Raw genomic sequence first — 16,308 nt, forward strand, 5'->3', positions numbered from 1 at the left:
AGGTTACTGTCTTAATTTCCCTTTGTTTTATATATAACTAAAGCACGTGATGCTTTCAAAATAAGGTTTTACTATTAACTTCTGGAGGGTCACAAGAGCAATGATAGATAGCTTGTGACATATATGGGTCTATGATAAACCACTGGCCAGTAGCTCAAAAGAGAGAGAAGTTAGGAAACTAGTGAGACCCTATGGATGTAAGGGAATAACTCAAGAGAAAGGGCATAGAATATACACTTATATAAGGAAAAATATAAAGGGAATAATAGAACAGAAAAGGTTAAATGGGTTGGAGGGTGGAGGGCAGAGTAGAAGATGCGATTTAGGAAGGATAACAACCACTAAACACCTTTTGAAAAAGCTGTGTGAAAACCTACTACTGTAGAAGCTTCCTCTGGGTATGTGTTTGTATACATATACATATACATAAATATAGAAAAGAGTTTAAATGGAGTCATCTCATAGCAATACCCAACTAGACAATACATGCTAATAAATTAAGAGACCAGTACCAATGATGGATTACTAACTTTCTTTTCTAAAATGGTTTTTTACTATAGCATTTTGAAATATCTAAGATTTCCCACATACAAAAATATGTAAGTTGTCAGTATGATTTATTTTTAGTCATCCTTATAATACTGCTAATACACAACATAAAATAATGATGCTAGAATAAGATTATCTAGTATCCAGACTATATATCTTATGTTGTCTAATTTTCTGCCTGATTTTTTATTCTATGACCTTGAACATTCTTTTCCTTAGTGCTAGGATTTCAGTGGGTGCCATCCCAGCCATCTGCTCCACTGTCTGAATTATTCTCCTTCTGTTGAGCTATGGAGAGATTTCTGTGTTGCACTTGGGTTAATTTTGATGTCTCATATTTTTCAAATTCCATTTAATTCTGTTGACTTTAGATCTAAGGTTTTTTTTCATTGCTATATCTTTGGTTTGTAGGGGAAGTTTGGGTTTTGTTACTGTTTTTGGTTTGGGGGGACTTTTGTTTTTTCCCTGTTCTGTTCTGTTCTGTTTTATTTTGGTTTTGAAATGGGATTTTGCATTTTAGCTTGAGATGGCCCAGAATTTGTGATATTCCAGCTATAACCTTCCATGGTCTTGGATGATAGGCATGTGTCAGCATTTCTGTGAGGAAAAGTTCTTTTAAAAATAGTTACTTGAAAACCCCCAAAGATCTCGGTTACTTGACTCTGTTGGTCATCTTGTGGAATCCCTATCCCCTTTGGGGCCTTTAATCCTTCATCTCTTTCGTAAGAGTCCCAAAGCTCTGTCCAGTATTTGGCTATAGGTCTCTGCATCTATTTCAGTCAGCTGCTGGGTGGAGCTTCTCAGAGGGCAGTCATGCTAGGCACCTGTTTGCAAGGATGACAGAGTATCATTAATACTGACAGGGATTGGTATTTGCCTATGATCCCATAGGCAGATAGATCTCAAGTTGGGCCAGTTATTGGCTGGCCGTTTCCTGATTCTCTGCTCTACCTTTGTCCCTGCATTTCTTATAGACAGGATAAATTTTGGGTCGAAAGTTTTGTGCTTTGGTTTCCTTCCACTGGGGGTCCTGGCTAGCTAAAGGAGGTGGCCTCTTCAGGTTCTATATCTCCACTGCTATGAATCTCAGCTAAGATCAAACCCCATTGTCTCCTCAGAGCCTCCAAAGAGCATACATGGGCTGGACCTAGACTCTTTGCATACATGTAATAGAAGTATAGATCAGTCTATATGTGAGTCCCCCAACGACTGGGGAAGGAGCCGTCCCTAAAGCTGTTGGCTGTCTGGAATATGTAGATAGTTCAGCAGTTACCTTCACAGACTTGGAAAGAACTCCGAAGCAAATCTAAAAGAGCACAGTTGTCCATGGGCTGCACCATGTTGTATTTCAGATGACCTTATTAAAATTGATTAGTTTGAAAATTATAAATTGATTTAGGTTGTTACTTTACACTATTTTTATTTGTTCACAAGGTAAAGTTATAGTATATAGTCTACAGTGTTTTCTGTCAAATTTGCAAAGTCCTATTCCTTGCAAATAGACAAGTAGTATTTTATTTCTGGCTTTATTATAGCTCTAAGCTTTTGCTAGAGTAAAAAACAGTGACTTTTATAAAATAAATGTAAACATTATAAATTTATAGCAATCTGAATAAGAACAAAATTAACCTGAGTGTAATAGCACACAGCTATGGGCCAGCACTTAAGAAACTGAGGCAAGAGTGTTAGGAGCCCCTAGCCATACTGGGCTCTATAGCAGGTTACTATTCAAATTGCCTCCAGAGCAAGTCTCTGGGTAGCCTTAGCTATATGGTAATACCCTGTGTCAAATAAGAAAGATGAAAAAAGAAAAATGGAGAGATGAAGAGCAGAGAAATTAAGGGATAGGGAGACAGAATGAAGAAAATCATATGCATTATGTGTTTGAACCTCACAGAAATGGTGACTGACCTAAACAGAAACCTATACTTTGATTGAGCTATCACCATGGACCATTTGCTATGTGGGAAATCCTAGAATAGGCCACGGGAACACTTACAAACAAGATAACCATGCTACCATTTCTTCTGGTATTTTCATTACTATACATTTAATAACAAGCTATTAAAAGGTAAACAAAGTAGTAATAAGTAAACTTATTTGATATAGATGGACAGCATTGGGATTGCTAAAATGTTACAGGATGCAGGAGGCATCTTTAAGGGTTAACATTTAGAAGGTTAACATTAGTTGATCATGTGAAGATATTGCGGTCAGTCTAGCCATAGAAAACCTAGGGTAGGTTGAACTTGATGTCTTTGGAGAACAAACAGAAAAGTGATGAGCCTGGAGGGTACTGAGAAGAGGAACAGCTTTGGCGATGAGTCCAAAAACTACATGATATGTGTTCTGGCAGGCTGTGCTTATGTAGGTTGAGTTTTCTTATAAGCCAACTAATTTCATGAGTTTTAAACAAAAACCTTAAACTTTTTAGAAGATCATACTGGTAGCTCTTCAGAGGTAAATTAAGGGGAAGCAAGAAAAGGAACAGAGAAATAAGTTAGAAATGGGCAGGCAATACGGACTGAGGTAGAGTGCTGAAGTTAGAACAGTAGAGCCCGTTGCCAGAGAGTGGTCAGTCCAGAATCTGTAATTACACAAAAACAAAACCAGACTTGGCAGGTCGCGTCTATGAGTGCATATGTATACATATTTATATATACATACATACATGCTCATAATAATAAAAATGGCTATCAATTTGAGAGTGGAGAGCATTGGGGGTTTGAAATGAAGAAAGGGAAAGGAAAGTGATATAATTCTATTTCAATTAAAAACATTTATTTATTTATTTTTATTAGATATTTTCTTCATTTACATTTCAAATGTTATCCCCTTTCCCGGTTTCCCCACAGGAAACCCCCTATGCCCTCCTCCTTCCTCCTGCTTCTATGAGGGTGTTCCCCCAACACCTCCCCACTCCCACCTCCCAGCCCTCACATTGCCTTTCACTGGGGCATCGAGCCTTCACAGGACCAAGGGCTTCTCCCATTGGTGCCCAAAAAGGCCATCCTCTGCTACACATGCAGCTGGAACCATGGGTCACTCCATGTGTACTCTTTGGATGGTGGTTTAGTCCCTGGGAGCTCTGGGAGGTCAGATTGGTTGATATTGTTGTTCTTCCTATGGGGTTGCAAATCCCTTCAGCTCCTTCAGTCCTTTCTCCAACTCCTCCATTGGGGACCCCATGCTCAGTCCCATGGTTGGCTGTGAGCATTCGCCTCTCAGGAGATAGCTATATCAGGCTCCTGTCAGCATGCACTTCTTGGCATCCAAAATAGTATCTGTGTTTGGTGACTGTACATGGGATGGATCACCAAGTGGGGCAGTCTCTGAATGGCCTTTCCTTCATTCTCTGCTTTACCTCACACCAGTCAGAATGGCTAAGATCAAAAACTCAGGTGACAGCAGATGCTGGCAAGGATGTGGAGAAAGAGGAACATTCCTCCATTGTTGGTGGGATTGCAAGATGGTATAACTACTCTGGAAATCAATCTGGAGGTTCCTCAGAAAATTGGACATAGTATTACCTGAGGATCCAGCTCTACCACTCCTGGGCATATACCCAAAAGATGCTCCAGCATATAACAAGGACACATGTTCCACTATGTTCCACTGTGCAGCCTTATTTATAAGAGCCAGAAGCTGGAAACAACCCAGATGTCCTCCAACAGAGGAATGGATACGGAAATGTGGTACATTTACACATGGAGTACTACTCAGATATTAAAAACAATGAATTCATGAAATTCTTAGGCAAATGAATGGAACTAGAAGATTTCATCCTGAGTGAGATAACCCAGTCACAAAAGAACACACATGGTATGCACTCACTGATAGTGGATATTAGCCCAAAAGCTCAGAATACCCGAGATTCAATTCAGAGACCACGTGAAGCTCAAGAAGAAAGATGACCAAAGTGTGGATGTTTCAGTCCTTCTAAGAAGAGGGAACGGGAGCAAAAACATATTTTTAAAAAATGGCAACAGATTGTTTTTTGTCTTTAGCAGCTGTCTTTAGTAGCCATATAAAACAGATTTCTGCCAATTTTGATTCACAGACCAAATTTTACCTGCTGCTTTGCTTGTTCTTATAAAAGTTACTACAACACAACTTTACTCATTGTGTTTAGCTACTTTTTCACAGAAATGATCAAGTCAAGCAGTTATGACAAAAACTTGTTTTTTAGCTTAAGAAACTAAAATTGTTATATAAAGTATTGACTAACTGCTAGTATAGATACCATAATTTTTACGACGATCAAGAAGTCCTAGGAATGATCAGATATAGATATTTATGTTCTTCGATGTATTGCTCTGTAAGGTATGTGCTAATTAGTAGGAAATAGGAGCTTTTTGTTAAATATGTTGAGATTGAAATTTCAAATTACTTCTCAGATACTTCATATTTAAGCAGAGATATAGCTGTGCAGCTGCAAAAGTTTAAAGTTCAAGGAAAAGTGCATGTGGGAGTTGTCGATGTATAAACGGTACTTAACATTAATGGATGGCAATAGTTGGTCAGGTAAAAGGGTGATTCAGAAAATGAATGTGGGTATCAAACCCTGGGTGTTCCATGAACTAAAGAGCACCGGAAGAAGAGACGCCAGCAGAGTACTGGAGGAAGGTGACTGACAAGGAAGAGGAAAGCCAAGAGCAGGTCAGAAGCAAGTAGACAGTGTTCAGGAGAGGGAGCAGGACCAGCTAGCAGATGCTGCTAAGAGACAGCCGAGGAAGGAGAAGTAAGGGGGAAAATTGTAAAGTGTTTTCTAGTAATAAAAGGGCCTAGTAGAGTAGGAGAAAAAAGTGATATGTGAGAGAAAGTGAGGCTGTGGGGAACCAAGTTCACATCGAGAAACCTGGCTCTAGATAAGAGCCACTGTTCCTTCCATTGTAACCCTGGAGAAAATGAAGCAATCTTGTTTTCCCAATATGATTACTTGATGGAGATTGTAGTTTCTGTTGTCACAGAAGGGAAACGTGAAATCATTATCAGCTGAAAGTGGGCAGGAGAAGTCATGGGGCTGAAGGGAAAGAGTGAAAGTCAGTTGTTAGTCACACAGGTGCTATGTGTGATACAGACATGTTGTCACTGAAGTAGTAAATGATGTTAACTGCATAACCAAAAGTGAATTTTTTGCTACCCACTTTTTATTCAGACCCAGTGAAAATATGCTTATTCGTGTCAATAATGATGGGACCTACTGTGCAAACTGGACACCAGGGGCTATCGGGCTCTACACTGTTCATGTGACCATTGATGGCATCGAAATAGGTAAATATAGCTTTAAGTAATACGTTGCTGCAATAAACTAGAATTAAAATCATCCTTGTATTATTTGTGACATACATACAAATAGGTTTTATAACTTCTTTGTGACTTCATTTCCTCCTTCAGAATGAGTATTGCATTAGTACATTGCAAAGATCATACTATGTGAGGATGATTTATGGTATGTGATCATTCATTGGGGCTGTTGTGAGCTCTTCCCCTTTTCTAGTGTATCAATGAGGTGTGATGCCCTCCTTATCCCTGCGTTATCCTGTGTATGTCACACCCCCACCCACAACCGCCCTGCTGCAACCCCATCAATCATCTTCACCTGGAAGGAGCAGATCTGTCTATTTCCCAGGTGATCTGGTGTAGATCAGTGTCTGCCATAGAGTGGCTGCTTAGCAGATATTGTTATTTAAAAGATTTTATTTCTCACTAGTTTTGAAGAAACTTCTTCTTAGGTGCTCTTTTCCTTAGGTGTATGGAGTATGAAATCCAGCATACAAACTGTGACACCAGAGACTTTGGTTCGTAGCCTTTTCCACACAGTCTGCTTTATTTTCAAAAGGGAGAGCAAAATGGGGAGTGGGAGGGAAACAACAAAACAGTTTGTTAGGGCCGTTAGCTTAGAGTGTGTGTGGGACTCAACGGTGGGAGTGGCTGTTGTCTCTGACTCTTGCCTGCTCTTGGGACTCTCCCTTCTATTAGGTTGCCTTGTCCAGCCTCCATATGAGGGCTTTTGCTTTGTCTTATTCTCTCTTGTTTGTACTGTTTGGCTGTCCTGGTTTGGAGGCCTGCACTTTTCTGAAGAGAACATGGAGGGGAAATGGATATGGAGAGGGGACGTGGGGGAGCTAGAAGGGATGGAGAGAGGGGAAACTGTGGTTGGGATGTATTGTATGAAAGAAGAATCTATTTTGAATATGAAAAAAGAAAAAAATACCATAATGAATTGTAGACTTTACTTAAAAAAAATAAAAGTACTGGATGTTAGAAATGACTTTAGTAGAGTCTTCAATCTCCTACCAAGTGAGTGAACATACTGTTGTGTATTTAAGGTGAGATGGGCTCACGTTTATGTAGACTCATCCCTTTGCTTTTCTATTCACTTCTATTTTTTTGTTCTAACTCAGCCTTTTTCCAAGCTGTCTTCAATCTGGGACCTTTCTTGGCCACAGACAAGGGCAGATAATAATAATAGCTAATGTTGTTGAATATTTAATACATGTACATTGTTGGGTAGATATTTTACGTCATTTAATTCTCCTAATATAAGATTGATAGTATTGTCTATCATTCCAGTCTCATACATGAAAACATTGCCACATGTAAGAGCACTGAGTGGCCCAGCATGAGGACTGTATCTCTTATCTATTGTGTTCTCACACTGCCATCTGGGCCTCATGCCCTCATCCATGCATGCCCTGCTGTCAGGCACAGAGCTTCCATTGCAGCACATGAGTAGTGTTCACACCTGTTGCTGTGCTATTCATAGCACGTGTCAGAAAGCCATGCTTTATGATTATGATGAGAATTATTACTATTATTATTATGTTAATGATAATTCTGTGTGCTTCTACTAAATAACAGGAGCCTCTCCTTCACTTTAAACACTTAGGCAAATGTTGTAAAATGCTCTTTGTCAATTTCAGGACCTCTCAGGTATTTTAATTTTTTTTTCCATTTTTCCCATTTGGCATAAACCACCTTTTTTTTAAAAAAAAAAAAAAAAAAAAAAAAAGCAAAATGCAGATATTTGTCTTAATTGTTTAAGATCGTCTATAATGTAGGAATGGAGAGGTGACATAGCAATTAAGGGCACCAAATGCACTTTCAGAGCACTCAGTCTCCCTTCTGAGCACCTACGTGTTAGCTTACAACACATAGAATTCCAGTCCCAGGGGATGGAACACCCTGCTGTGGCCTCTGCAGGCATCAGGCATGGAGGGGGTGACCAGACAGACATGGTGGTAAGAAAACCATATACGTAAATAAAAAATAAAATAGCCTATGATGTGGCTACATTTCACAGTCCTTTCACTTTGTAGTCAAATGTTAATTGCACTACTTTTCTTACAGATGCTGGCCTTGAAGTAAAAGTAAAAGATCCACCAAAAGGAATGATTCCACCAGGAACTCAGCTAGTCAAGCCGAAGGTTGACCCTCAGCCAAATAAGGTCAGGGTAGGACAAATCAAAAGTGGAATTGGTCAGAGATTTAAAATTGTCATTTGAGGCACAAAGTAGCTCTCAGATAACTAATATTTTACATGATTTATTGCAGTATTTTAATTTCCAGAATCCCTAAATCAATCTGAAGAGCAGTTTATAAGAATTATTCCTCTCAAATTGTACAATTTTGGGTTTTTAGCTTCTCTATACACTTTTTATTGTTTTAAGTGTTCTGTACATTGTTATGTTAAAAGTTTAATATTAACAAAAATTCTACTGAAATTACATGTGAGAATTCAAAGTTAAAACATTCTGCATCATTAAAAGAAACATTAATTTTCTTATATCTAAAAACTAGCTGAAAGAATTTGAGTAAACCATTAAAACTATGATAATGTAATTTATATCTTATCCTTCTAAAAAGTCACTTTTATATTTCTGTTAAATATCTTCAGTACTTAAAGTGGGAAATCAAAAATATACTAATAACATTGATATCAAATATTCTTCAGCATACTTGTATTGCTGTTTGAAGGAAAGCAGCTACAGAGGACTGTGGGGAAACTGAGACTGCTTCTTCCGCTCTGTTGGCTTGCTCATTTCTGAGTAGGAAATGTAGAGTCTGTGTTTTCTCTGTCACTGTCAAATCTGTTCTTTTCTCAGATTCGAAAGTTTGTGGCCAAGGACAGTGCTGGTCTCCGCATCCGGAGCCATCCTTCCCTTCAGAGCGAGCAGATTGGAATAGTGAAAGTCAATGGAACTATCACTTTTATTGATGAGGTAATTAATAAATTAATATGAGTAACTTATTTTGGACAGAAAATCTTTTGTAATATTTGAATAACAAGGAAACTATGTTTTAATGTTATTGGGTTCTAAACCGTTTAGGAACTGTTTTATCTAATTTTTTATCAGTTCTTTGAGTATTTTCTTACAAAGTATTTTAATCATATTCATTCCCTCCAGCAACTCCTCCCAAATACATCTCCCCTTCCCAGCCTACCCTGTGTCTTCTTTCTGCTTTTTTATTATTATTTTAATCATTTTATGTGTGGGGGCATTTTGCCTGCATGTATGTCTCTGTACTGTGTGCACCTGTGGAGGTCAGAGGAGAGCATCAGATCTGAGGGAACTGAAGTTGCAGGTAGTTTTGAGACATTAAGTAGGTGCCGGGAATCAAACCCAGGACATCTGTAAGGGCAGCCAGTGCTCTTCACCAGTAAGTCATCACTGTAGCCCTTCTTTTGTTCTTTTAACCCATCAAGGCCAAGCTGTGCTGGTCCTAAACTCTCTTTATGGTCTTCACTGGAAGGAGTTCCACTGCCAAGGGCTGTACCCTTAAACATAACTGACTCTCCTCTTCCAGAAACTACCAGTTGCCAGTAGTTTCTTAGATGGGGTGTGGGACCATTCTCCATGCTAAGATTTTTGTCTGTCTCGAACTCGTGAAGGTCTTGTTAATGCTTTCTCAACCACCATCAGTTCTTGTGTGTCAACTGCACTGTTGTGGCCAGAAAACACTGGTCCTTGTCATTGTCTACAACCTCTGACCCTTATGATTCCTCCTGACCATCTTCCTAAATGATTCCTGAGACTTGGTCAGAGGGAATGTGCTATAGATGACCCATTTCAGACTGAGCGGTCTCTTCTCGGCATCTTGAACAGATATAACTGTTAATCATCATGTTCTGAAAAAAAGAGAGAGAAAGAAAGAAGAAGAAGCTACTGAGGTTGGGTAGATGTGCTTGTATCTATAGGTCAGTTAGGCATCAGTTTAATACTATGTCATCTAGTATGGTACACTCTCTCCTAGAGCCTGTAACCTATCTAGTCACAGACAATGGTCTAGACAATCGTGCTACAGCTGGGTAAGACTGGTTATTCCTTTTCTCCTCTGGTAGTGTGCATAGTACCTTCCAACACTATGAGAGGTAGCACTAGTGATGAAGCTTCCAGGTGAGCACCAGCTTTGATAGCTCTGTGTTCTATGAGACACGTGCATGATCTCCTCAGCAATAGGGTCTTACTGTCAATTTCCAGGTGGTCACCAAGAACATTGGCAATAGCCTAATAATATTTGGAGTTCTTTGGATCACTTGTCAACAACTCCAAAAGAAATAACGCATTCCTGACTGGAGTTTCATAGGACTACTATGAATAGTGCGTTAAGTAAAATTCTACTCATGATTTCTGACACCAGTAGCCTAGAATAAAATTTAGATAAACATAATTATTTATACAAACCTATTAAAAAGAGATATCATTTAGAAAGTTATGGCAGGTGGCTGGAGAAGTTTTTCTGCATGACTGATAGTTGAATGCCAAGTAGCCTGAGTAAAAGACATGTTATTTTGAGGAATGACTAATTTTGCTGTTAGATTGTTTATCTTAAGAGTGATTTCCTTGTACTTCTAATTCATGAGAGAAGTTGCTTTCACCATGTCACCATGAAAATGATCATGCTACTTTGATATTCCTTGCTACAAGTTCTCACACATTTATCTTCTAAAACAGATGTAAAATCTGCACTTCCACCCCTCCTTACCTGCTTTGCTCATTTTCAGTCCCCACTAGCTCCCTGGTGCTTACAGGGAGGCAAGCTTGTTTGGTTTCTTCTTCCCTTAGATCCACAATGATGATGGCGTGTGGTTGAGACTGAATGAAGAGACAATAAAGAAGTATGTTCCTAACATGAACGGTTATACTGAAGCCTGGTGCCTCTCTTTTAACCAACATCTTGGCAAGAGCCTTCTGGTCCCTGTTGACGTAAGTGAAAGATGGTTTTTAAAAGCATGAGAGTTGTACTTCATTATAGATCTTTCTTTAATTAAGGCTTTTCAGTTCTGAGGTAATTCGTACCTATATCACCTTGACTTCAAAAGTGCTTGAATGCTTAAGGGCTTCAGTAGAATGAAAGTGGGATTTGGCAGGGATAGGCTCCTAATGCTTATTTTGATCTGTCAGTAAGTAACAGATTAAAACCAAACATACTGAATTCCTTTCAAAGAAGTAAGAAATTAAAATGCTTACATTTTTTTCTTACACTGATATTTAAAATTAATTTCACCCAATAATTAAGAAACTAGAATTACTATCATTCAGAAACAAGTATAAATGTGGATTTGTTATGTTGGCATTTTGAAGTTATTTATGTGTTATGTCTACCTCTGGGTCCTTTGTTTTGATTTATGGTACTGTTGTGTTGATATAAGACTTGTATCTAGCAATAGTAACTCTTAGACTGAGAATCATTAGAGTTCCTTCATACTGCAGTAGAGTGCTTAAGTCAGTGTTTAGTAGAGTGCTGACATGAAGGTATTACTTTAAATTAACTTTCCTTCTTCACTAAGTGTACCTATGGCATTACTAAGTTGCATTGGTATCAAATACTTGGAAATCGACAACTAGTTGTCAGGATGGTAGAAAGCAGAAAGGTACTGTGAAAATTAGGTATTGTGAATATTAGGTACTATGAATATTAGGTACTGTGAATATTAGGCTTCCCTTTTTCTTTCTTTTTTTTTTTTTTTAAGTTGCATATTGTAAGAGTGGAAAGGGCTTAATTTTCTCTTTACAACTATTCATTGAATTTAGTTTCCTTTATTTGTCTTCAACCTATTTGTGTGTAAGTATGTGTGTGTGTGTGTTTGTGTGTGAGGGGGGGAAGAGAGAGAGAGAGAGAGAGAGAGAGAGAGAGAGAGAGAGAGAGAGAGAGATTGATTGATTGATTTCCAGTTTAAGCTCCTTAGTGGTACGGACTAATTAAGGATTGTCACTTATAGTTGTTGTTTCTACAGTATTAAATTTTGTAATTTACTCATAGTAGTCTTTCAGTATTGCCTGATATCTAAGTTGAGTGTTTTTGTCTGGTATAATCATTCTGCTTAAAATAATTTCTCTCATATATGTGTGCTTTGTTTGTGTCATGTCATTCTTATTGTGACACTGTCCTGTTAAATGTATTGTTCTCATTTTTCCAAGATTTTGAGTGTTAGTGGAACTGGTACTAGAGCCCCACCCACTTGGTGTGATTCCAGAGTGTATGTTTTTATGTTAATACACCTTGGTAAAATGAAGAGATAAGTGTAAGTATAGTTACAAAATGGTAAACTATTACATAATTCAGTAAGATGCTTTGTAATAAGCTGTTTAATAGCTTAACTTAGGAGATAATATCTAAGGCAAATGTGAAGAAAAAGGAGGAAATTAAAGTAGTCTAATTCAAAGTAATAGAAATATTATTCACATCATTACTACTTAGGATAAACTGCCAATTTAAGTAGGTATGAGTATTTGTAATACTATTGATTAAATGTAAATGATTATTATAACATATTTGGAAAGTAAATCAATCAATTAAGGTTTTTAAAGTGAAGTTCTATGAGGAGATAGTTAAAAATGTAAAGTCTTTCCTTGTGGGAGGTCCTGAATTTAATCTCTAGCACTCACATAAAATTCAGAGCAAACTGGTTAGTGCGCAAACCCTAGCTCTGGGGAGGCATAGCGGGGGCATCTCCAGGCCTGCCTCAAAGGTGAAAGACAATGGTTCTGAGGATGTCACCTGAGCTTATACATATAGACACATTGACAGTACACAATATAAAAATAAAAGTTAATAAATTAACTTATGTAATTTGAAAACCATAAGGCAGTAGTTGTCAGCCTTCCTAATGTTGAAACACTTTAATATAGTTCCTCATGTTTTGGTGACCCCCCCAACCATAAAATTAATTCATTTGCCACTTTATAACTGTAATTTTACTTTTATAAATCATAGTATAAATATCTGATATGTGGGATATCTGACATGTGGCCCACAAAGGAATAGTGACCGAAAGGATGAAAGCCACTGCTATAAAGTTAGTTACAACATAATTTTATACATCTTGGAAAATGTAAGTAAAGAGAGATGCATGTGACGTTAAAGAGCTATCATATGACATTGAAGATGGTGGTGACTCATGCCTTTAATCCCAGCTCTCAGGAGGCAGAGACAGGCAACTTTCTAAAATTCAAGGCCAGCCTGGTCTACAGAGCAAGTTCCAGGACATCCAATGCTACACAAAAAGAAACCCTACATCAAAAAATTAAAAACAAAAACAAAACTACAAAACATTTTAAAATGAGTTTTCAAGACTTAAAACTTACATACCTAATCTTCATGTATTTTGTCAAAAAATGGTAAATATACATTGTAAGGAATATTGAGTAGAAAAGAGATTTTATACCAAGGAAAGCTAGTGTGTTCTGAATTCTTGTAGAGGTAGAGGCAATGAGGTGAACATATTTGTGCACTTATATAGATCGCTTTCTATCTAGTCTAATTGTTGTTCACCTAAAGAAAGGATGCTGATATTCAAAAGTTAGGAGTATTAAGTATTTGGATAGATTTAAGAGACGATTTGCTGTCTTTTGAGTCCCTTGTAGTATCACTTGTTGATATTTTGCAAATATTTCTTGCATTTTATAGACATTCTCTTGAAGTGCTTAATAACATCTAGCAGTGTCGGTTTGACATCCTTCAGATTTCCTTGTTTTAGTCTGTGAGTGCGCTTGTCTTTATTTGTATAAGTAGCATGTTTTTAATGTTAATAATATTAAGTCATTATTTAATTCAGCAGGAACTAACTTATGTAAAGTCTTCTGTGCCTGGAGAAACTTACCACAGAATTGAACTTTATTGCTTGTTAATTTAGCAAGGTTTCTAATATGCATTAATATTCTAATTCTTCAGAAAAAATATTTTTAAAATAGGATTTAAGAAAAGTAATTTAAATTATTGTGTATGTATCTCTGTGTTGTGCCATATTAATCTTTGAAGTTATATAGTATGGAAATTTAATTTATCTTTTGTAATAATCAGAAATTGAGACTTTAGATAAATTACTATTTTGATAAATATTCATATGATTAGATGAAATATTCCTAAATCTTCAAAATAAAACTAATTTCTATTTGGTAAATGTCTTAATACTTAATAAATAATTAAATTTACAGTAGTCTGAGAGTTTTCTGCAATTATAGGAACTAAAGCACAGTGTATAAAATTAGAATTTATGTATAATTAAAATAAACAAAGTTGTTTCTCTGGCAGTCTGTTTCCATAGTATTAGCTAAAAGTTTTTAGTATCATTGTACATGTTACTAAGCAAACAATTTTGTACAATGAAATTAAAGAGAGATAGAAGTGTAAAGAATCACCATATTTATTCTCTAATGTTGAATCAATTTGCATTGTTTTGAACAATTGCTTTTCATGTTACTTTTAGTATTAAAGTAATATATAATAATGTGAAAAATACTTTTTAAATGTTGATATTTTATGTCCAAATGCCTGCATTTATACTGTTCCTCAGGGAGAACAGCCACTGACAAACACAAACATTTTCATATACATTGAACAACCAATGATATACATACATCATTTTTCTTCAGAATGACATTTTTAAGTGCTTTGTAAAGATTTCATTTTACCTAAGTACAGATGACCTATTGGCCATTCACTCCAAAATTAAGGGGATAATGGCTTTGGTTTCCATGTTGTTTTAAATTTATTTGCACGCACATTACTAGGAACTCATTTTACATGTTTTATCTTATATAATTACTATTTATAAACGTGTATATGTGTGTCTATATATATGTTTCTGTATTCACTCACACATACTTTAAGGAAATAAAGAGATAGAAGCAAACACCTTTCTTTGTCTAAAATGGCATAAGTGGTCAAGAATTTTAATAATTCTTTCATGTTAAAGTCTTCAGTGACAAATACTTCAATTAACATTTGAGTGCCTCATTTGAATAACCTGTTAACACAGTCTTTACATAAGCAATACATTTGTATGGTTGCTGCTTATTGAATATATTTGAGTTTTAGGTAAAATGAAGTATAGGTTGATGTATCTGTACAATGTATCTGTGCAAAATATGTATTACATAAATTGTTATTAGAATGTTTGTAAAAAATAGGACCGTGTTATCATAAATTAATTGTTCTTTAACAAAATACTTTGGAATTCAATATGGAAATCCTGAATGATTATGATTTCCTAAACTTTGAGATGAACCAGTTATTTGTCTTTTGATAAAAAAATTAAGCTTGTGTTCTTTATGCTTTTCTTGAATTTCAAGTGGTTTTTGGAAACATTTCCTAATATCTTTCTTTGTGTTTCTTTCTTTTTCTTCTTTTTTTTTTTCTACTTACATAGGCAGGAAATACTTTAATGATTTGTTTTTCATTTGGGTTAAGTTTTTTTAAATTTAATTTTGATATTAAAAGTTATGGTTTACATACATGCCATTATTTGTAAGAGTTGCATTTTCTATGTAGTCTCCATTGTTGACATCTTCATAAAACAACAGATAGTTTTCTGTCATAAAGCAGATTTGTGCTTGAACAAATTATGTTCTCATTTAAGGGTTTCAAGGCTTCCTTCTTACACTGACTCTTAAGCCTTAACAGCAAAGTCTACTCTTGATGTTAATAAATGGCATGACACACTACATCTACGAAGAGCTTTTGACAAAACCTTGTTTTTCAGAACTTTGGTGTGTGGTTTACTCAGGTGGCTTCAGTTTCACTTTAGCAAAATTGTATTTCTTATTGGTGCTGGAGCTCAGAAAATGTTACTATGAACGCATCTTCTGCAGGTGATACACTGTTCCCTTTCCTTGTTGATATTTTTCTTTCTTAAACTTTGTTGCTCAGAATATCTTTAATGCTAGCCAAGGAGTCAGGGATTTGGACGTATTTTCATGGACTTCCAAAGCTTTTTCCCCCCAGGTGAGTTAACTGTAAGGAACAATAAGCATTTTTGAGGTGTCTCAGCATGTGTAACAGGATTTACATTGTCTTTGAGGCTTTGCTTAGAATTAGTAAACTGAAAAGTTATGGGGGAAAGATCTGTGCAAAGTGCTGCAGTTGAGTTCCCCTCTCATTTCCTCCAGGGTGTTCTGGCTGTAAATGAAGGGACACTCGCTCAAAGGGCTTCCAGCTGCAGGGCTTTTCCCAACAGTTTGTTTGCTCTGAGTTACTTTGTTCAGAATGACCTTACATAGGCAGTGGTGGTGTGCTCTTAAAACGCCTCTAGTCAGCCCCAGCCAGGTCTTTTGAATTGTCCTTTTGAATATTTATTTTACATAAGGAGTTGGGAATTGAATGCGAAATAAGCAAATAAATAAAAATATATATTATATATGATTAAAATTTACCAATTTTATAGTCTGGTGTCCAGTCTCATATTTCTGTGTTGAAAAAAACCTGTACATTTTAAGATACTTAAGAATGACAGGCACAGTTATGTCCACCAAT

The 16,308-nt window shown here is 36.5% G+C and overlaps 1 protein-coding gene across 14 annotated transcripts in view; it reads left to right on the forward strand.

The window, feature by feature from the left end:
• Window positions 1-16,308, forward strand: part of Mycbp2 (MYC binding protein 2) — a 222,594-nt gene that overhangs the window by 144,581 nt on the left and 61,705 nt on the right. For 9 of the 14 annotated variants that reach the window (XM_076930602.1, XM_076930603.1, XM_076930607.1 and 6 more), the window contains 5 exons: window positions 5,708-5,823; window positions 7,903-8,000; window positions 8,658-8,774; window positions 10,620-10,760; window positions 15,706-15,780. In XM_076930602.1, coding sequence (XP_076786717.1) covers window positions 5,708-5,823; window positions 7,903-8,000; window positions 8,658-8,774; window positions 10,620-10,760; window positions 15,706-15,780 — 547 coding nt within the window. The remainder of the gene's footprint in view (window positions 1-5,707; window positions 5,824-7,902; window positions 8,001-8,657; window positions 8,775-10,619; window positions 10,761-15,705; window positions 15,781-16,308) is intronic. The other 5 variants (XM_076930606.1, XM_076930613.1, XM_076930616.1 and 2 more) reach the window with 1 other exon arrangement.

Source organism: Arvicanthis niloticus, chromosome 3, assembly GCF_011762505.2.
Source record: "Arvicanthis niloticus isolate mArvNil1 chromosome 3, mArvNil1.pat.X, whole genome shotgun sequence".
In the NCBI taxonomy this organism is placed as follows: domain Eukaryota; kingdom Metazoa; phylum Chordata; class Mammalia; order Rodentia; family Muridae; genus Arvicanthis; species Arvicanthis niloticus.